This window comes from Carassius carassius, chromosome 15, assembly GCF_963082965.1.
Source record: "Carassius carassius chromosome 15, fCarCar2.1, whole genome shotgun sequence".
NCBI lineage: Eukaryota > Metazoa > Chordata > Actinopteri > Cypriniformes > Cyprinidae > Carassius > Carassius carassius.
In genome coordinates this window covers 32,264,906-32,286,050 of record NC_081769.1, presented here as the reverse complement: position 1 = coordinate 32,286,050, position 21,145 = coordinate 32,264,906, and the positions used below count along the sequence as shown (strand labels likewise).

Genomic DNA, 21,145 nt, shown 5'->3' with positions numbered 1-21,145 from the left:
AATGTTTCCTTTTTCACTTTTTAATTCAAATATAGAAAGTTTAAATGTGTCATGTCAAATTATGATCAAACTTCATTGGTTTTCACATCACTTTGAGCCATATTTGATTTGAAAGAAATGGTTAATCAGTGAACAATGACTTACACTTCAAAGAAATAAAAAAGATGTTCAACCATCTGTTTAGCTTAATTGTTTATGAGCTACTTCGGGTATATTCATGGTGGGAACGGGATTAGTTAAGTTCAACTTAAGTTTTTAAATTTGATCTTGGATAAAAAATAAAAAATCTAAAACCAGCTCTGGCCTTACAGTACTTCATTAAAAATCTTTCCATAAAGGTCAACTGAAACATAAAGCGTTCAGACAGACTTTAAACTATTAAAATCCATCAGAATATGCTTCAAAGATCGATTCTGGCACAAAGAACATGAAGGAGGACTCCCCCCAAAAAAAAAGTAAAATAAAAAAAAATTTGCTGGATGTTTATACACTGCCCGTCCAAAAAAAAAAAGTCACCATCTGGATTTTAACCAAGCAAATAGGTGAGATCCTCTTATTGGACAATTACTGCATGGATGTTAAAATGAGGTCAGCTGACTGCCTGAATATACTGAATTACCAGGTTACTCCATCAATGGATTTTGTCTTCCCTGATGGCACAGGCATATTCCAAGATGACAATGCCAGGATCCATCGGGCTCAAATTTTGAAAGAGTGGTTCAGCGAGAATGAGACATCGTTTTCACACATGGATTGTCCACCACAGAGTCCAGAGTCAGACCTGAACCCCATTGAGAATCTCTGGGATGTGCTGGAGAAGACTCACCCATCATCTATACAAGACTTTGGTGAAAAATTAATGCAACTCTGGATTGGAATAAATGTTGTGACACTGCAGAAGCTTATCGAAATGATGCCGCAGCAAATGCGTGCCATAATCAAAGCTAAAGGTTGTTCAACGAAATATTAAAGTGTGTGACATTTTTTTTTTTTGAACGGACAGTGTATTTGGTGCATGGATGCAAGTCTGAAGACAGATTTTGAGTCTGTCATTAATAGGATTTTTTTTCTGCTAAGAAATTTTAATATGCTGCAATACCAAAATGATACAGTAGCACTGGCTTCTGCAGCGAAAACTGAACTATAACGATGAATCTGTACTGATGGTTCACCACAAAGCCAGATGAAACACCTTCTTCAGAACAAAGGTGTATTTGGCTTTGCACATTTATATAAACTTTTTAATTTTCCAGATTGGGTTTAAACAGCAATCCGATGGGATGGATACTCCTTGTTTTTTTGTTTTTGAAAAGTGAAAAAACTACTTGGTTGGATATTGCAGGGCTACTTGAAGACGTCTATTCTCCAGGAAGGGTTCATTCGCCTCAACAAGCTTTGAATTTGTGATGTTTTGAAGGCTTCAAGTACAGTGGCCGAGAGAGCTCAACACGCTGCAATTTAAGAAAACACATGCAAATTGAAAAAACACCAGCAAATAAAAAAAAACATCTTCATCAATTTGACAACACAAGTGTTGCAAATCATCACAACACATGCATATAACAAAACTGAATAGTTACATGATTAAATGTAAAACGTTACTTAAGATGGCTAACTTTAATATCCTCAGCTAAATATAATTTCAAGGTTAATGAAAATAAATTTGCAATGCTTCATTCATTGTTTCTTAATGTGCATGTGTTGTGATGATTTGCAACACTTTGTGTTGTCAAACTAATGAAGATGTTTTCTTCATTTGCTGGTTTTTTTTGTCAGTTTGCGGCCTGGTTTCATAGACAGGGTTTAGCCTAAACCAGGATTAGGCCATAGTTCAATTAGGACATTTAAGTAATTTTTATAAACATGCCTTAGAAAAAAACATTACTGGTGTGCATCTTGAGACAAAACAAAGGCACTGATATATTTTAAGATCAATCAGTACAAGTTTCTTTCATTTGAAACAACTCAGACTTGCATTTTAGTCTAGGACTAGGCTTAAGCCTTGTCTGTGAAACCGGGGGTGCATGTGTTTTCTTAAGTTGCAGCGTGTTGAGCTCTCTCGGCCACCGTATTCAAGAGATAAAATGGCTTTTTGTAATATCAGTGAATTGCAACTTAAGCCTGCTTACCAACAAAGACAGCCCATCATGTTTATCAGGTCTTTTAGACCGGACAAAAGGAAATTAAATAAATTAAATATGCAATTAAATGCAATAAAATAAAATACGTTAATTTAAAATGATTACATTTTATTTCATTTAATTTTAAATAGTATGAAATAAAATTAAAGAAAATTAAATAAAGAGTCCCAACAAGCTTATGCACTATATAACACATTCACTGAAATCATTCAACAGATTCAAGTGAGGAAAAGTAAAATAAGTAAAATAAAACATTAAAACAAACTAAAATAAAATCTTTCCTGTCTCTTGTAAAAAGAACATTTAATTGGTTTTCATGTCTTTTGCTGCTGTATTGTAAGAGCAATGGTTAATCATTGAATAATGATTGAATTATGGAGAAAAATAACAGCCTGGAACAAAACTATTCCATTAATGCTATTCATATAAATATGGCACAAAATGTTCAGGCACTTACCAAGTAAACTAAGAACAAAAACCTAACTTTCAAGGATTGCAAATAGGCTTACTTAGCAACCCAGACAGGCCATTACATTTCCAGGAGTTCAGACCTGCTGATCAGATGAAGGTAACAGAATAATCCTCTAGCACACATTAACAAACACGTCCAGCATTTAGCTACAAGGCTTTGTGAATATTTTCTCATTTGCTTCTTAGATTAGGAGATGCTTTCCGAACTGTCTTCTGAAGACGATCTGAGATAAGAAGCTAATAATCCCAGACGGAGCTCATTTTCTTGCATCAGAGCTTTCTTTCAGCAGGAGACGTCCGCAGGTGCTTTTGTTCTGATTTTAACACTAAATTTCACTGGAACCGCTAATGAAATTTCATCACGGCTTCATTCATCCCGTATCGACCTTCCCAAACACCACAAAGTGGCAGCTTTTCTCCAGGAGAATTTTAAATTAAACGAGGCATTGCACAAACAACTAATACTCCAAGTAAAGCATGAAGACAAAATTGAAAGCAACAAAGCTGGAAAATTAGGAAAAGCAAACGGAAAATGCCTGGGGTGCTTTATAGAGCGGGGACAACTAATAACACTGTATAACTACAGTATATTCTACTCTTTAGTTCAGAGTTATTTAGGAAACACCTGGTGTTGGTGCTAATGGAAACGTCTTGACCTTTGACCTCATCGGTAGCAGGCCGGACAGTATCAGACATCAGCTCTGAAGAGGATCCAGTCTCTGAGACAGACTCTCGAGCACAAGCCAGCGTTTGTCATTCGGCTCACTGCAGTCCCATGTCATTCTCCGAGAGCCTTTTGTCGTCTGGATTGACCAGAATCTGTTTCCCAGAATGCCTGAGGCTCAATTTGTGCCTAGGCGTCTGCGATCGTGTCAATGCCATGATGATCTAGCTGCGTTCGCAGAAGGCCGTTCTCGCTCTTGAGCTCCTCCAGCTGAAAGCAACAACACAGAAAATGATTATTAAATATCAAGATGTTTTAGATATGTACATTTATGCATTTGCCAGATACTTTTATGCAAAGCAACATTGCATTCCAGCCATACATTTTTATATTATAATAAAATAAATATATAATAAAATTTTATAAATTAAATAAAAATAGTACAATTAAATAAAACCATATATATATATATATATATATATATATTTAATAATTGCTGTATTATTAAAATTAAAATAAAAGATGAATCACTGAAGATATTATATAAAAATAAATAAAGCACTATTAAATAATAACATGAAACAAAAATGAATATTATCAATATAAAAATAAAACAGTATAAATAAAAATGAAATATAAATAAAACTAAAATGTAATTAAATAAAATGGTACAAAAAATAGTATTAATATATAACACAAATGAAACAGTATAAAATAAAAGAACACAAATATTACAACTAAAATCAAATGAGTTACTGGGGATATTACATTAAAATAATCAAATAGTATAAAATAAATATTTAAAAAAAAAATAATATAAAAATAAAACACGAGTATAAAACAAAAGTACAAATTAAAATGAAATAAAATAAAATTGTATAAAATAAAAATAGTAGAAATAGTACAAAATAAAAATAAAATAGTAAAATATTTTTTTTTTTAAATGTATAAAAAAATTAAAATAAAGTGTTGCGTCACTAGAGAAAATGACATAATTTTACCACTCTTTGTCACCCTCTTCTGGTGCAGTGCTTCATGCTAATAGGTGACGTTTGTGGCTTTCTAGTAAAGGAGAGGTTGAGTCTGAGAATTAAACTGTGTGTGAAATTACACTGAATGAATGGGTGTGATTATTGAATGAGTGTGTATATTTGGATTTTGAGGGTTAAAAAGAAATGCATACAAAAAGGAGGAAAAATTATCTCTGGTATTTTTAAAAGGAGTCTGATAAGGAGTCTGATTTTTTTTTAAAAGGAGTCTGATTTTTTGGGAAGTCGTGGCCTAATGGTTAGAGAGTCGGACTCCCAATCGAAAGGTTGTGAGTTCGAGTCCCGGGCCGGCAGGAATTGTGGGTGGGGGGAGTGCATGTACAGTTCTCTCTCTACCTTCAATACCACGACTTAGGTGCCCTTGAGCAAGGCATCGAACCCCCAACTGCTCCCCGGGCGCCGCAGCATAAATGGCTGCCCACTGCTCCGGGTGTGTGCTCACAGTGTGTGTGTGTGTTCACTGCTCTGTGTGTGTGCATTTCGGATGGGTTAAATGCAGAGCACAAATTCTGAGTATGGGTCACCGTACTTGGCTGAATGTCACTTCACTTTTTTTTTTTTTAATGTTCAATATGATTTCCAACTAAAATGTGTATTGAATAAAAATATAATAAGTAAACTTCAGCATACATGTAGGATCAAGTTAAAAAGCTAAACATTTTGCAATCCAATTTCATTAAAATGCATTAAATAAAATGTAATGCAAACCAACAATGCCATGTCAAAACATGTAGATGCATGTTAATGTAGGCCAGACATATCCAGCACTCTCTCTGTCTATCATGGGTTCCTTCATAAAATGTTGAAAATCTCTAAATAAAGAGTAAAATGTTCATCATTAGATTTCAGGGAATACAGACAGGATTTCCCTGTTTGCTTAAAAATAAATTATGTAGGCGTAATCAAACATTCACAACAACAGTGATGTCTAATATGATATCTTTAACATATGCTCATCCACATTTACATATTAACAGCTATTCAGCACACTTTGATGAACAGAAATAAGAACTTTAAATGTGAAGAGGTCAGCCAATCACAGAAGGTTATTTGCATATAGTCTTAAAGGCACAGTAACATAAATAGCCTGATGAATTCTAAAGATCATTAAAAGGGGGGGGGGGGGGGGGGTAATTGTGGCTGGTTTTTTTGTGCAAAAAAAAATCCTAGAAAATATATATTTAAGAAAATGTTGATACAGCCTAAAATAATCAATATGTCAATGCAAAGAATAGGGATTGCATGACAATCTCATTGACGAACTGTCACTAAGCTGATGTTAAATGCATCATACCTGCCGTCTGAGCAGCTCATTGTCCATCTGCACTCTCTCCACTCCTCTCAAACTATCCTGCAGCCGCTGGTTATGTTGCTTCAGCTCGCCAATGTAATCACACGCTTTTGACAGGATCCCACCTTTACTCTGGAGGATCGAGAAACGCAATGGATTTGAGAGAGAGATGCAGTTTCAAAGCATCTCCTGCAACTAACAGGTCAAAACTGAGGTCAGATCTTCATTTAGGGGAACAAAGCAGCATGCAGCTCACCGCTCCAGTCTTGGTGCCGTCTATGCTGCAGTCTGGGATGATTTTCGAGAGTGCCACAATCCAGTTGTTGATTTTGTCTCGCCGTCGCCTTTCAACTGCACATCAACAACAAGAACGATCAGAGGCAAAATCAAAGACATATTGTCCAAAATTGCACTACGTGTTAAGTCCATCAACCCTCTACTGGCCTCTACAGGAGGATTCACATCAGTGCCTTCTGAGATCTAGAAACTGTTTCTAAAACTAGATTATGATAACTGACCTTCATTATGTTGTGCTCTTCTCCTCTCATCTCTAGGAGTGCGCAGAATGTCCATTTTCCTAAAGTAATAATGGGAAAAAATAAAATAATATGCATATTTCATACATTTATTCACTTCAGTATCACAGTGAAGGCGTTTTGAAAGGCTTAACATCTCCAACCTTATATTTCCCATATTCAAAACTTAAAACTACTTAAAATCAATCACAAATAAAGAACAAACACTAAACAAAATAAAAAGGAATACAAAATGCATATGCGTATATTTCTTAGCTTTAAAATCTCAGTGTAAATATTTTACAAGGCTTGCAATCTTATCTTTATAAAACATAATATGATCCAAAAAAAAAAACTTATCCACTAAAGAAAGAAAGAATGAATGATTGAAAACTAAAGAATGATCAAATAAAATGATAGATAAATTAATTAATAACAAACATTTTAAAATATATAATATATAAATACATAAAACAATTGAAAGAACAAACACAAAATAAAATAAAGACTGCGATTTAGTAAAGTTAATTTTATTAAAATGTATTATCTCTAAAGTTGTGATTTAAAATGTACTTCTTTGGGAAATAATAATAATAAACAAAATTATTTTTTTGTTTGGGAGTGATTAACAAAAGTATTTAATGTTTAAACACTAGAGACAACCCTTTCAGCTTTACTTAAACTATTTGCAAAAAAAATTAAATTACAGATCAATACTGTGTAAAGCTAACTGTAAAAAAAATGTGTTTACTGCCTTTAAATTTTAAGTTTACTCAACTAAAATATCCAAGTTGTCACTTAGTACAACTTAACATTTCAAGCTGACTAAACATAAAAGTTAAAGGCAGCATGAACACTTACTCTTTTTTTTTTTGTGTAAGTGTTTATTAAAAATTTCATCAATGTTGTATGGATCTCATTTGCTTTTAACATGTATGTAGGCCTATTTATAATGAATCTACCATCAGCCACCCTACAACTCATGATACCGATATTGGGACATTAAAAAAGCCCATACTGGTCAACCACTAGCAGGAATGACAAACTTAATCCCAGCTTAGTAAAGTTGAAGCTATTATTAGTGTGGACTGGCAGATATGTGCGTAAGGTCTCTCTGTCCTTCGCGTCTGATCTCAGGGGAGTCGTAGCATCGGCTGTGTTCATTAGGTTATAAATTGCAGCGATGCAAACAGCTGCCGTCTGCGACGAGGCCCGACTTTAGCCTAATGACACAACTGTTCTCCGCGTGAATCTTCCCTCAGGTACGCTTTAATTAAGTCACGACTCCGCAGCGTCGCGTCTGTCTCACCGCACAGGGGAGAACACACAGGGTAAAGCATCTCACAAAACACCAGGAAGGAAGCGAGACGCTTTATCTGTGCAAATGCATAACAGCAAAAAGTGTTTTTGAACTGAAGATTATTTTAATTTACACTACAGGTAGTCTATCCCTACATCTCTTTATATTAAAAGCACTATATACACAGAGGGAGTGGCTTCAGAAGCCTATGGAAGCAGTTTCCGCCACTGACTAAAAAATTAAAAAAGCTTATTGCTTTTTATCTTATAATTCTGATTTTGATCAGGATTGTGAGATATAAACACGCAATTACGGGATATGAATTCAGAATTGTTAGATAAAACTCGCAATTCTGACTTATTTTTTTCTCTAAATTGCGAGTTTATATTTTGCAATTCTGTTTTTTTCTCACAATTGCGAGTTGAAGTCCAATTTTAAGGTGGGGGGGGGCCGATATGTTTTCATAATTGCGAGTTTAAATCTCACAATTCTGACTTTATAATTCGCAACTGCGAAAAAAAAAATCTGAAATGCAAGTTTGTCTTAGAATTCTGAGAAAAAAGTCAGAATTGCGGGATATAAACTCGCGATTGCGAGAAAAAAAAGTCAGAATTGTGAGTGTATATCTAGCAGTTCTGACTTTATTTCTTAGAATTGTGACTTTATGTCTCGCAATTATGACTTTTTTTAACTCACAATAGCAAGTTTATGTCACGCAATTCTGAGAAAAAAAAAGTCAGAATTGTGAACAAAAAAAAGTTGCAATGACTTTTTTTTTTTCAGTGGTGGAAACGGGCTTCTATAGAAGACTGTGATAAACTAAAGAACCACAGTATACAGTTAAGTGCGGAAAATTCTGCGCCACCTGTGGTGGCAAAAGGAATTGCAACTTATTTGGTTTGAGAGGCCTGAATGGACAGGACATAATAATATTGTCTCAAGCAATAACATGTACTTAGGACTGGATTATCTGCTAAATAATGGAAAACAGGCATGTTTGAGTGTCTGAAGCGTGTTTGGAAATTATTACTTTTGCAGCTCTGTATTTTCTGCACGCCTGATAGTTTTGTGTTTATTTGAATTTATTTTGTTAATGGGATGTAAAAGTTCTTCTTACCAGTTAAAACCTTCATGCTTTTGTGCATTGTGTTCACCTCTGCAGAGAAGTGGAAAATATATTTCAGACATTTCAAAAAAGACTTATGAAAAATTATCTAATTAATGACATTTCGGCTTAAACATGGATAGAAAATGAAAGACACTGTTTGCTTTGATGGTTACCAAAGAAATCTGATGAACACAAAAATCGATTGAGAAATACATTGGAATGGTATACAACTTGCAATTTGTGCTGTATTTACACCGAGCAGAATATGCAATTTTTTGTAAACATGGAAGATCTAAAAAACGTGCAAAAATGAACAATAGAGCAAAACATTACTTTTATTTGACCAAACTTCAAAATATTTTTTTCTGAGATAAATATTGGTGCCTGTTGAATTAAAATGAGCCATTTAGTTCATGTGACAACACTTGATACAACACTACAATCATGATACAACACTTTTGTATAAAGCACATCCACAAAGCAAAATTATGAAAATATATATTAAAAGTGTATTTAAAATATTAATAAATACTATAATAACATATATAAATACAAAAAAAACAACACTTGTACTTTGTATCTGAGTGATTAGTATTGCATCCTGAACACAATCCACACTTTCTAACTATAGTGGTTTTTATCCCAGGATCTAATAACCTGAAGGATTTGGAATTCTAATGGAAGAAAGTAAGATTATGACTCTTGTGCCATTCATTACATTGCATTCATGTCACATGAGCTGCAAAAGCTGTCTGTGTCTGAAAAAAAACCCCACCTCTGCCACGTGATTCTTCAGCTAGATATTTCTACTAAGCTTATTTAGGAGGATAAGGATGTTGCAACCGCACATACATGTGAGCAGCATCACCCATTTTCATCTTAAAACCAGCAGCTTCAAAAGGAAGCACAGCAAACCACGCTCTCCCATTAATTCTGACTGAATCTGAGCACATGATACTGTCAGCAAACAGAATCATGACAAACAGCACTGCTTTCACATTGATTCACCCATGCACTAGTGGGATCCCAAGGTTAAAAGGAGAGCAAGGCACAAAAAGAAAGCATGCAGCGGTGCAACAAAGAACTTCTTGAGTAAATCCCATCCCAAATTCAAAAGACTAACCCCCGACGCTGTATTATTTAACCTATAAAGGTGTGAATGTTATGAATTTCGATCAATCGAGTTACACTTTAATAGACAACACCTGTGGCATGCTGTAAATGCAGTTTATCTTGTACTCACACAGTGTAGATATGTGTGCGTGGAGCTAAAGTCTGCTGAGAGGCAGAATGCAGAACATCTGAAGGAGTCATCATCACGTAGAACTGACCTAAATGAGAGAGACCACAGATGTTGTATCGGTACACATACTAAATTCAAATCACATTTACTGCCACCAAGAGAGACATCATGTTTATCCTGATAAGAGAGTTACTGAGAGTTCAGAGACGGCTAGTATAAGATATTATTTATATACATACATTTTACATGTGTGTATGTATGTATACACATATAAAATGATGCATTAAGACCCTTATTTTGTCTAATGGGAAACATATAAGTATCTTCTGGAGCTTTTGAAGGGCAGTACTAAATAAAAAAAAATATTTAAAAGATCTCCATTCGGTTCAAAAGTTTTCACACCCCTGCTCTTAATGCATGGTTTTTCCTTCTGGAGCATCTGTGAGTGTTTGAACCTTCTGCAAGAGTTGCATACGGATCATTTAGCTAACAAAACAATATTAATAATTAAGGGTATGTAAACTTTTGAATTAATAGTAAATAATAGTCAAATCATTAACATTTTGCATTGATTCTGCAAGGAGTATGTAAACTTCTGACTTCAACTGTACATATATAAAATGTGTGTGTTTACATTATTACAAATATAAAATATATCTACTTTGGGATAATCAATAATAAAAAAAACACAGTTACTAAAAAAAAAGATACAATAATGAGATCAATCACCTTTCATTTGTAATTAAATTATAAAAACTGATTATTCACAATAAGTAAACACTTACATCATCGCATGGATCCTGAAAAGCATGAGCTGCAGTTGAAGTCATTGTGAAATGCAGATAAATGCATGCTTTTGAAACTAAACCATCTAACATGAATGAATAATGAATGCATTATTTGATGGAAGAACTCTGTTTGGTGAGGTTTTTAAGAACTTAATTTAACCAAGGAGAAAGCACTGTATAAAGCACAACCTCTCAATCTATTGAATCATGTTGAATGTGATACTATAAACCTCTATAAAATGATCCGTACCAGCTGTGTGTGTGAGCGTAGGGTCAGCTGCTGTCTGCATGGACATGGCCGTATCTTCTCCAGCAGGACTGTCTTCATTACTGAAAGAGTTTTGAATTACTGTCTGCAAGAAAACAGGCGTGAAATATTATACAACCCACAAACAAAAGCAGAACATCTGGCTATTTAGTTAGAGCTGAGTTTGTATAATTTTCATCTTCTGCTCTGACACGTTGTCACGTTCTGCTGCGCGTCGAATAAGATTTGTGGAACATCACGACATAATGAATAAGCATAAGCGAATGGAATGGGAAGTAAAAGTGGTGCTGATGCAGGGAGCGAGCTGGTTGCTTCCATACCTTCTGGGATTTAGTGATGTTGGATTCAGAGACCACATTAACACCTCTACTCTGCAGTCACTGATCTGAGTTGATCAGATTAATCGTGCATTTCATGAGAATAATCCAATATTGATTCTTAATACGTCTTTTTCAAATGATTGTTGAACAATATGTATAGAACCAGTTCTAGAAGTTTTTCAGGTCTTGAAAAAAAACTAGCGGTCAAAAGTTTCAGTGTTTTTTAAAAAAGAAAACAAAAAAAAATTATTCTGCTCACCAAGGCTGCATTTATTTGATAAAAAATGCAGGTGAAACGGTAATGATGTGAAATATTTTTACAATTGAAAGTAACTGTCTTCTATGTGAATATATTTTTTAATTAAATTTATTTCTGTGATTCAATGTAGAATTTTCAGCATCATTACTCAAGTCTAATCATCACATGATCTTTCAGAAATCATTCTAATATGCTGATTTTGAGCTCAGTTATTATCAATTATTTTTGGATTCTCAATTATTAATAGTAGTTATCAATGTTGAAAACAGTTTTTTCTGGTTGATATTTTTGTGGAAACATGATACATAATTTTTTAACAATTCTTTGATGAACAGAAAGTATAATGAACATCAATTAATGAAGTCTTTTGTAACATGATCAATGTCTTTACTGTCACTTTTGATCAATTTAATGAATCCTTCCTGAATGAAAGTATTACTTTCTTTCTTTAAAAGATAAATAAATCTTAAAATACTCTAAAGTTTTAAACGGAAGTGTAGCACATTTTTAACAAAAATATTAAATAAAAACATGTTTTCAACATTGATAACAATCAGAAATGTTTCTTGTGCAGCAAATCAGCATATAATAATTATTTCCTCAAGATCACGTGACTCTGAAGACTGGAGTAATGATGCTGAAAATACAGCTGCGGATCACAGAAATAAATTACTATTTTAAATATATTTAAATAGAAAACAGTTATGTTAAATTATAATAATAATTCATGGTACAAAAAAAAAAAAAAAAAAATCATAATTATTCCTAACCTCAGACTTGTAATGTAGTACTTTCCAGATCTTTACATGTTTTTTATGACTTTAAACACTAGTAAACTGGTAAAGGAGTAACACAACGTTAAAATTCCCATCACATTCATCCCTGAATACAAGGAACAGGCATCCAAACAGCATGTGGTCATTATACTTCAGCTGATATTTGTGAATAATGTGATGCGATTAAGGTATGGTGACACCCCTACAGGATAATAATCATAAAAACAAGAGCTGTTCTGCTGCTTTTTGTCAGCCACAGAACCTGATGTTTAGAGGAAACAGCTGTAATTGGAAGTTTCCAGTGTCTCCTGACTCATTTCTCCATTCATCCATTATTCCTGCAATTCAGAGAGCCGTGCATGATCTCATTTAAAGGTTTGAATGACACAGTTGTTCACTAACAGAATAGTATTTGTAAATTCCCCTTAACAGCACCCCACTCCAATCATCTGTCATGTGACACGCCGCCTGACTGACATGTGACTCAGGCCCAGTGCCAATCCCAGCCAGAGATTAGAATCACATGACTGCTAATGGGTAAAACTCAAGAAAACATCTCCCAGGCATATCTCACCAGTCACACAAAATAAAGGAAAAACATGCATTATTTATTTATTATTTCCACTTTGACATTTTCCCTAATTTCCCTTTTTCCTTGCAATTTTTCTACATTAACATAATGCATCTGGATATTTTACTCATGAGTTATTTTTTTTTTTTGATTTTAAGTACGATCAAAGAGCTTCTTGACAGATTTCATGAGAGATTAAATGAAAAACATTATCCAGAGAAATAAAGTGTCAGACAGACATCAGTTTGACTCTAATAGAGGATTTATCTATGATGACACTAAAAGGAAACTCACCTGTCTGCGAGTATTTTTTTGTGTGAAACTGATAGTGAATGTTGCTGTTTACATGAGATAAAGGACGAGTAACACTGGCAGCAACACCTACATCAAGAAAATAATACAGCGGATGGGTAGTTGACAAAAAAAAAAAAGTTCATTGATATCAAAATATGAGGTTTTTGTTTATAAGTAATATTATTGATAAGTAATCTAAAAGTATTTTAATTAACACGACATGATGTATAGTATATAACATTTCATAAAAAATAGAGTGTTTAAAATCAGTTTTAGATCAATTATAGCACATCATACTATAGGACTTTGCATAAACATTGTTAAATTTCATGTCATTAAATGCTAATATATTGGGAATACAGTAAAATATCATGAAAAGAGAAAACCGTAACAAATAAAGCATGCATAAAGGAAAAATATATTAATTACAAAAAGCATCATGTGATGAACAAGACATACCTTCAGCTATTTGTCCAACTATTTGTGGCTGCAGAAAAACTTCTTGTTCCTGTGACACATAAAAGTGCAATAATTACATTTAAAACTTTGTATAACTTTTCAGCAGATGTTGATCTCTAAAATATACAAAACCGTTTTGAGGACCAGTAACAGTTTAGGATGTATCCCCAGCTGTATAGAAGATGCACAATGCTTCTTCAATCAAAATGCATTAATAAATCTTTTTTTTTTCAATCCATACATTCACAAACTTACAGTGCATGAAATGTCCTGCATGCATGACATCTTTCTCAAAACTTTCTGCAGTGGTTTGCATTGCTTGAGCCCTGAGCTGTTGGAAGTGTAATGCATTACCTGAGTCTGACTGTAGTGTGTGTGAGATGAGCTCTATCTGATCCATCACTGCCCTGAATCAAGCCCAAACACTCCAGTCACGTGACAGTCCTCTTCTTCATCTGAGGTTTAATGGTAAACCAGCTAATGATGCATTACTGCCACCAACTGAACTGGAGTGTGGAAATATGCAGCATTGTATTCAAACATCAATAATAATATTAATGCATATTAAATAAATATTATATAAATATTATTTTCTGAAAAACGAATCTATGAAGTCAGAATTTAGGGATAAAAATATGGTTAAAAATCAGTCCAAACTAATAAAACTAAAAATAATCTTCTTAGAAAATTATATTCCAAAGGATTTATTTTACGGTAAATAAAATAGGCAGAGAGGATAAAAAGTGCAAATGTTTGGGATTTTAAAAACATATATACATAGTGGGACATTAATGAGGTCAGAATATTACTGATTAGAATTTTTTTTTTCTATAGATGAAAATGAACACAAAAATAAGGAATACGCAGAAAACAGAGGCTTTATTTAAAAACCTAGTGAAGACCATAAAGTACATAAAATACAATATGTATATATATATTTCTTATATATAATATAACATCCATCTAATATAACAAGTTTCCAGCTTCGTGATGATTTAGACATTATATATAAAATTACATATATGAAAGCACATTATAATATTAAATTACAATTTTATATATCATGTATTAACAAACAAGCAAAGAATGCAAAAATCATAATATTATATGTATTAATATTTATTATATACATGCATACAATACATGAAAAAAATATATATGGTGAATTTATTATATACACACACATACAAAGTACTGTAAACATTTGTATAAAATAATGTAGAAATAATATATTATATAATATAATTATATTTGTTTTAAATGTGTATATATATATTATTTTTTTGCCACAAAACTTGGAGCAACTTTAAGAAATCTACATAGTGTGATATTAATTATCACACGAGACTTCTTACTCTTTATTTTACATTAGAAATAACAGCCACAACACCCACGCGACCTTTAACCTACTTTTAAGACTTTTTTAGTGCGTTTCAGACAGAGCGCTAGAGCGCAAGAACATTCGGTGTAACTGATTGGCCAGTTCTCAGTTTTTGATTGACAGCTCTCTGATCTGAGCAGTTCTATTGGCTCACAGAAGGGGCGTTTTTTAAACCCCGCCCCAAGTGGTGTCACACCAAAACCGCTCGTGCTGAAGTGGATTCATCAGAGCCAGAAGAAGAGTCACGATGAGCGCGCGGGTTCTGGTCGGAGTTAAGCGGGTCATTGACTATGCTGTCAAGGTATACAAAACATAATCTTTCAATAAACACATACGGATGCTTTTAATTATGAATAAACGCGGAGTTGCCCTGTTTTATAGCTGATTCCAGGCCAGCTGTTCTCTTGAATGAGGTTAGACATGAACACTGGGTTGTTTGATGAAGGTCATTGTTGTTATTATTGTAGTTTTAATTAATATCTGATGAATTATCAATGCAATCTTAATAATAATGAAATGTGTTCTGCTTCACCTGTTCAGCTGTAGTTTATAAACATGCATATGAATGTGAGTTGTTCAAATACATTTGATAATGTTAAGAAATGAAACATAAAGTCATCTTTTAATGACATAGAAATTGTTTTTAGTCTTCGTTAGCTTTTCATTAAAGTTTACATGACTTATATTGCTTGCTCCTTCTATTGTCTTATAATATATATGTAATTGCATTAAGAAATTTTGTATATGTGCATGATTGCATGTTTAGATTTATATTTATTACGCAAGAAAATAGAATGCTTTTATCATTATTAGATGTATAAAATGATGACAAGCAGTATCAGCACTTTCATTTTCATATATTTAATATTTCTGTTCACATATGTGGATCTTCAACCTTATTTCTCATTATCTGGTCAGCTGTTATGTAAATTAATCAATAAACTGAAGTAAAAAAAATAATTAGTTTAATAGTTGTAAATATTAATTTTAAGATCATGTAAAATGCTGTTTTAGTGCATTTGGTATTTTTTAAAGAATTAATTGCAGTATATTTGTCATTTAACAGCAAATGACCATGTAACCCAAACACTCGTTTGCTTCTGTTTTGGCCATTATTAAGTAATCCGATAACAGATGAGTTACTATGGTGTAATTTATTGATTGTCAGGTCATGTTGATCAGGCTGGCTGTCAATACCATGTTAAATATCCCAAATCCATCTCTTTATAATCTCTTCAAAGCAGTTTCTAACACATTCCAGTGAGCTGGATATGTTCAGTGCATGCCGTGGGTTATCAAAAGGCCTTTATGGTGTCATAATCAGTCAGTGTCCTCCATGCCACTCTTGGCAGAGCATGCACAGGTTAAACATGCTGCTGCATGTTACGAGGCATGCACAGCTGATGCATTTTTTTTAAAATCCTTCTTGAAGTCTCAGCACCGTCTCTGTCTCTGTCTTCCTCAGATCCGAGTCAAGCCGGACCGCACTGGTGTGGTTACAGACGGTGTCAAGCATTCGATGAACCCCTTCTGTGAGATTGCGGTGGAGGAGGCCGTCAAACTGAAGGAGAAGAAGCTTGTTAAGGAGGTTGTGGCCGTCAGCTGTGGTCCTCAGCAGGTTCAGGTCAGAAGTGCTCAAGTTTGCTGATGACTCTTTTTGGTGAAGGATGCTAACTTTGAACTTTCTTGCTGAGGGACACTAAATAAATTTGTTGGTTATGGTTAAAAAGATGCCAAAACTGGGGGAAATTATTAATTGTAAAAACATAAAAGGAAAACTGTCTAGGAGACACATGTAGGCTGTATGATAAATACAATATTTTTAAGTAATAATTAACATTTACAGTAGATAGTACATTAATTGGAATGCTGTTCTATTAGTTTTTATCCATCAAATAATCCTGAAAAAAAAATACCACAGTTTTCACAAAAAACATTTTGCAGCACAACAATTGATGATAATCAGAAATGTTTCTCGAGTAGTATATTAGAATGATTTCTGAAGATCATGTGACTCTGAAGACTGGAGTAATGATGCTGAAAATACAGCTGTTCATCGCAGAAATAAATTACATTTGAACAGATATTCACATAGAAAACAGTTATTTTAAATTTTAATAATATGTCACAATATTGCTGTTTTTACCATATTTTATCAAATAAATGCAGCCTTGGCGAGAAGAGAAAAAAAATATTATAATTAATTTTATAAAATAAGAAATCTCCAACTTGACTATTGTAATGTCATATAAAAACAACAAAAATTGCAGCTTCTTTAACAGTAAACAGTTTTATGTCTTTATGTTCATTTACTATCCTATGTGAGAAAATGGTATTAAACCGAGGCTATATGCACGAAGTAAAAAAAAAAAACATTTTCTTAGCTATGGATGCTATTTACACTAAATATCTATATTTTTTAGTTATATGCTGTTTACGCTAAGAGCAAATGGCAATGGATTCTATTTACACCATGTTAAAATAGCAGGATTATCTGCTATTTATACTACTTATTGCAAAAAATGGGCAATTATCTGCACCCATTATAAAACAGTATGCAATAACATATTCAGTGTAAATTATCATTTTAATTCAAATTATTAAATTAATGTCACCTTATTGGGACAATAAAGCCATCCCTACACACTACCCGATACTTTATTTTCAACTTTTTGATTATTTCCTTCATTTTTATTGAAAATAAATGCCGTTCCAATGCAATATGACTAAGATTTAGTGTAAATAGACACTCTGTATTATTATATGCCGGTTAATGTTTAATCAGCGTCCTGACAGTAACATCTGTGTTGTAGGAGACGATCCGGACGGCCCTGGCCATGGGTGCAGACCGTGGCATACACGTGGAAGTGTCCGGAAAGGACTACGAGACACTCGGTCCCCTGCAGGTCTCCAAGATTTTGGCTGCTCTCGCTAAGAAAGAGCAGGCCGATCTGATCATTCTGGGTAAACAGGTAGCTGCTTTGTTAATTATGCCACAATGATCTCAAATTACTGACTATTCATTAATGGATTTCATGATATCGTGGTAATATTTCTCATCTAGGCCATAGATGATGACTGCAATCAAACTGGACAGATGACAGCAGCGTTGCTGGACTGGCCGCAGGTCAGACATCTTCCTCCCATCAGTATGTGTGGTGATGCTTGAGAAGAAAAGCATCACTATTACTATGGATTTGAGCACCCTAGCATTTTTTTGCATGGGCAGAGTTCTTCAGAAGATGTCAGAGAGTCTAAATTGATGTTTTCGCTGCCTGATGGGGATAGTGAATCTATTAATGGGTTATTGTTTTATCCTTTTCTTAGGGAACCTTTGCATCTGAGGTGACCTTTGAAGCAGACAAGCTGAAGGTGGTGAGAGAAATTGATGGTGGTTTGGAGACCATTATGATCAAATTGCCAGCCGTGGTGACCGCTGACCTCCGTCTCAACACTCCCAGATATGCCACGCTGCCCAACATCATGGTACTGTAATGCCACGCCGCACATCGCCAATGATTATTACACTACATTCTGTTGCACTAGTGACTCTGAGGTCATGAGTTTGATTCCCATGTAATGCATCAACTGATCAAATATATAGCTTGAATGCAATACAAGATAAAAAGTCTCCCAGATGTATATACTGTATGTAAATATATACACCACCAGTAAAAATTACGTCTTTTCTGCTCAGCAAGGCTGCAGAATAAGGCATGTTTAAGCATTTTTGTGCCCTTGTAGAAAGCGAAGAAAAAGAAGATCGCGAATGTGAAGCCAGCCGATCTGGGAGTGGATGTGAGCTCACGGCTGGAGGTGCTGAGGGTGGATGAACCTCCTCAGAGACAAGCTGGAGTCAAAGTGGAGACGGTTGATGATCTGGTGGGAAAACTGAAAGAGGCTGGAAGAATATAGAGGAAGCAGATGCTGAAGGGCCGGCGCAGACAACACTAGAGGTGAGAATATCATAGGATTGTTCAATTTGCACAAATAAATGAAATGAAACTAAATTTGAGGCCTAGCTAAAGATATTGCATTTAACATGCAAAAAGTCGCCCCTTATTAGATTAAATACTATTACCATTAGTAGTTTTACTTCTTGATAATATGTGACCCTGGACCACAAAACCAGTCTTAAGTTTCAGTTTTTCGAAATAAAATTTATACATCATCTGAATAATTAAACTTTCCATTGATGTATGGTTTGTTATGATAGGACAATATTTGGACGAGATACAACTATTTAAAAATCTGGAATCTGAGGGTGCAAAAAAATTAAAATATTTAGAAAATCACCTCTAAAGTTGTCCAAATGAAGTTCTTAGCAATGCATATTACTAATCCAAAATTAAGTTTTGATATATTTACAGTAGGAAATTTACAAAATATGTTCATGGAACATGATCTTTACTTAATATCCTAATAATTTTTGGCATAAAAGAAAAATCGATAATTTTGACCCATACAATTTTTTTTTTTTTTTTTTTTTTTGCTATTGCTATTGCTACAAATACACCCCAGCAACTTTAGACTGGTTTTGTGCTCCAGAGTCACTTATATATATATATAAGTATAATGAGGTGAAAACCTGCCACAAAGACATGATTTCTGAACTGTTCAGCACATTTTCACATGCATGATTTATTTTATGCATAATCCTGATTTCCACTTTTTCCACTCTTTTGAGATTATAAATTAAAAGACACATTTTGAGTGACTACTACTTTGTCATTCAAATGTTAAAATTAATTACATTTCACTGTTTTTAAGTGCATTACAGCTAATACACACATATATATATATATATATAAAAAATTCAAAAACACTGTAAGTGACGGAAATTTCATCAATCATAAATTATGCAATATTATGCATTTTTTGCATATAAGCAACATTTTCTTTTTAAGATCCAGAGGTCTATAATTCCCCTATTCTTCTGTCTCGTTTTCTTCTTCTCTAGGTCTTTCATCACTGGTGATGGAGCAAACTTTGAGGCCAGTAAAGTTTTTTCGGTGCCGTCACAAATCCAGACCGGACTCATGTCGATCACATAGCACCTGCTCCTCTGTGTCTGACTCTTTCTGTTCAGGTGAATGCTGAGAGACACTGCTCCATCAACAGCCATTCATCCCCATGAGGCTTCACCAGTTTTCTTTTCAGTGCATTTCAAGACAAAGTACATCAATATTGAAGGGAACATTCTGAATGCACTAATAAGCCATTTAGTTTGTTTCATTAAAACTTTTCTGTGACCCCTGTCATTTATTGTGTAATTAATAATCAGTGTAGTTATGAGTGTAGTTTAATTATGTTGTTTAAAGTTTTAACAAGACAGTTTCTCTCAGCATAACAAGAGTAAATCCTGTTACCACAAGCGCCTGATTGTACAGTATCATTTGATGACAATAAAAAGTTATTTTTCATATGCATATTATTATTTGTATTTTTTTGTAGCCTTATTAATATTTTTTGGGGGCAATCTGTGCAATGAATCTTGATGTTGTTTTTCCACTCTTAAAGCTGCAGGCTCTCGTTTGCAATGTTAAAATACGTTTCGCTGTCCCATTTCCAACAGAGAAGATCAGTTCTGTTGTAATGGGCAGCGTGTATTTGTCCGTTTCAAGATGTCAGGATCTGAGCTCGTCTAACCTGTTGTGTGGGGATATGATTATGGAAACACACAGATGTCCTGAGTGTTGTCATGTGCCAGCGGTCTGGTTTACTGATAAACAGAGGCAGTGCTGGGAAGCATGTGGGCTCCGCTGAATGAAGGCATCAGGTAATCTCACAGTGGGTCACTTCTTTATCTCTCATCTCACTTCTTCTTCAGTGACTCATTACTCTTTAAAGGCATTATGGCAACTCTTTTTAGTCTGATAATTTCTCTACCTGACATAAAATAAATAATCTACTGTATGTTTTAGTGCAGTTTTTGTTTATAGGGATTGATGTTCATCAAAAAAAAAAAAAATAACCATCTCACCAATTTCTCACCATCACGTTGTTCTTGTAAACCTGCATGTTTCATTCTTTCTACAGTGAAACACAATGACGTTTTAGTCATTTCACTAAGTTATGCAATTATCGTGAACGCTGGTTTCATGCAGGTTTGGAACAAGTAAATAAAGGCGAAATCTGAATCTATCCCTTTAAAACCATGAGGCGAAGCCCCGCCCACTCCTGCTTCCACACGGTCTTCTTGCAGTCCAATGCAGATCAAACTTCTTTTGTACGTCAAATCAAAATG

At 34.1% G+C, this 21,145-nt stretch overlaps 2 protein-coding genes across 4 annotated transcripts; one reads left to right on the top strand and one right to left on the bottom strand.

Moving 5' to 3' along the window:
* Positions 1 to 3,336: 3,336 nt before the first annotated feature.
* LOC132157874 (upstream stimulatory factor 2) lies at positions 3,337 to 11,226 on the bottom strand. Of its 3 annotated transcripts, XM_059567138.1 has the most exons (9): positions 11,159 to 11,203; positions 11,030 to 11,045; positions 10,821 to 10,923; positions 9,783 to 9,870; positions 8,549 to 8,587; positions 6,135 to 6,193; positions 5,873 to 5,967; positions 5,620 to 5,748; positions 3,337 to 3,546 (listed from the first exon to the last, which is right to left on the bottom strand). In XM_059567138.1, exons 3-9 carry the CDS (start codon positions 10,864 to 10,866, stop codon positions 3,466 to 3,468), a joined length of 537 nt encoding a protein of 178 aa, XP_059423121.1. In that variant the 5' UTR covers positions 10,867 to 10,923; positions 11,030 to 11,045; positions 11,159 to 11,203; the 3' UTR covers positions 3,337 to 3,465. The 3 variants fall into 3 exon arrangements, with proteins under 3 accessions (XP_059423121.1, XP_059423120.1, XP_059423119.1); XM_059567137.1 differs by lacking the exon at positions 11,030 to 11,045 and having other exon boundaries at positions 11,159 to 11,226; XM_059567136.1 differs by lacking the exon at positions 11,030 to 11,045 and having other exon boundaries at positions 10,821 to 10,900; positions 11,159 to 11,220.
* Positions 11,227 to 15,042: 3,816 nt separating this feature from the next.
* etfb (electron transfer flavoprotein subunit beta) lies at positions 15,043 to 18,860 on the top strand. Its single transcript, XM_059567135.1, has 6 exons — positions 15,043 to 15,199; positions 16,364 to 16,522; positions 17,712 to 17,870; positions 17,963 to 18,025; positions 18,226 to 18,384; positions 18,643 to 18,860. The coding sequence occupies exons 1-6, from the start codon at positions 15,146 to 15,148 to the stop codon at positions 18,811 to 18,813; spliced, it is 765 nt and encodes a 254-aa protein (XP_059423118.1). The 5' UTR covers positions 15,043 to 15,145; the 3' UTR covers positions 18,814 to 18,860.
* Positions 18,861 to 21,145: the final 2,285 nt, after the last annotated feature.

Coding starts and splice junctions, on each gene's coding strand:
- LOC132157874 (XM_059567136.1), bottom strand. CDS start 11,196: ATGTGGTCTCTGAATCCAACATCACTAAATCCCAGAAG. Junction 9,871..10,820: donor TACGCTCACACACACAGCTG/GTACGGATCATT, acceptor TCTCTCATTTAG/GTCAGTTCTACGTGATGATG. Junction 5,968..6,134: donor AAGAGCACAACATAATGAAG/GTCAGTTATCAT, acceptor GTTGATGTGCAG/TTGAAAGGCGACGGCGAGAC.
- etfb (XM_059567135.1), top strand. CDS start 15,146: ATGAGCGCGCGGGTTCTGGTCGGAGTTAAGCGGGTCATTGACTATGCT. Junction 16,523..17,711: donor GTGGTCCTCAGCAGGTTCAG/GTCAGAAGTGCT, acceptor TCTGTGTTGTAG/GAGACGATCCGGACGGCCCT. Junction 18,026..18,225: donor CGTTGCTGGACTGGCCGCAG/GTCAGACATCTT, acceptor TCCTTTTCTTAG/GGAACCTTTGCATCTGAGGT.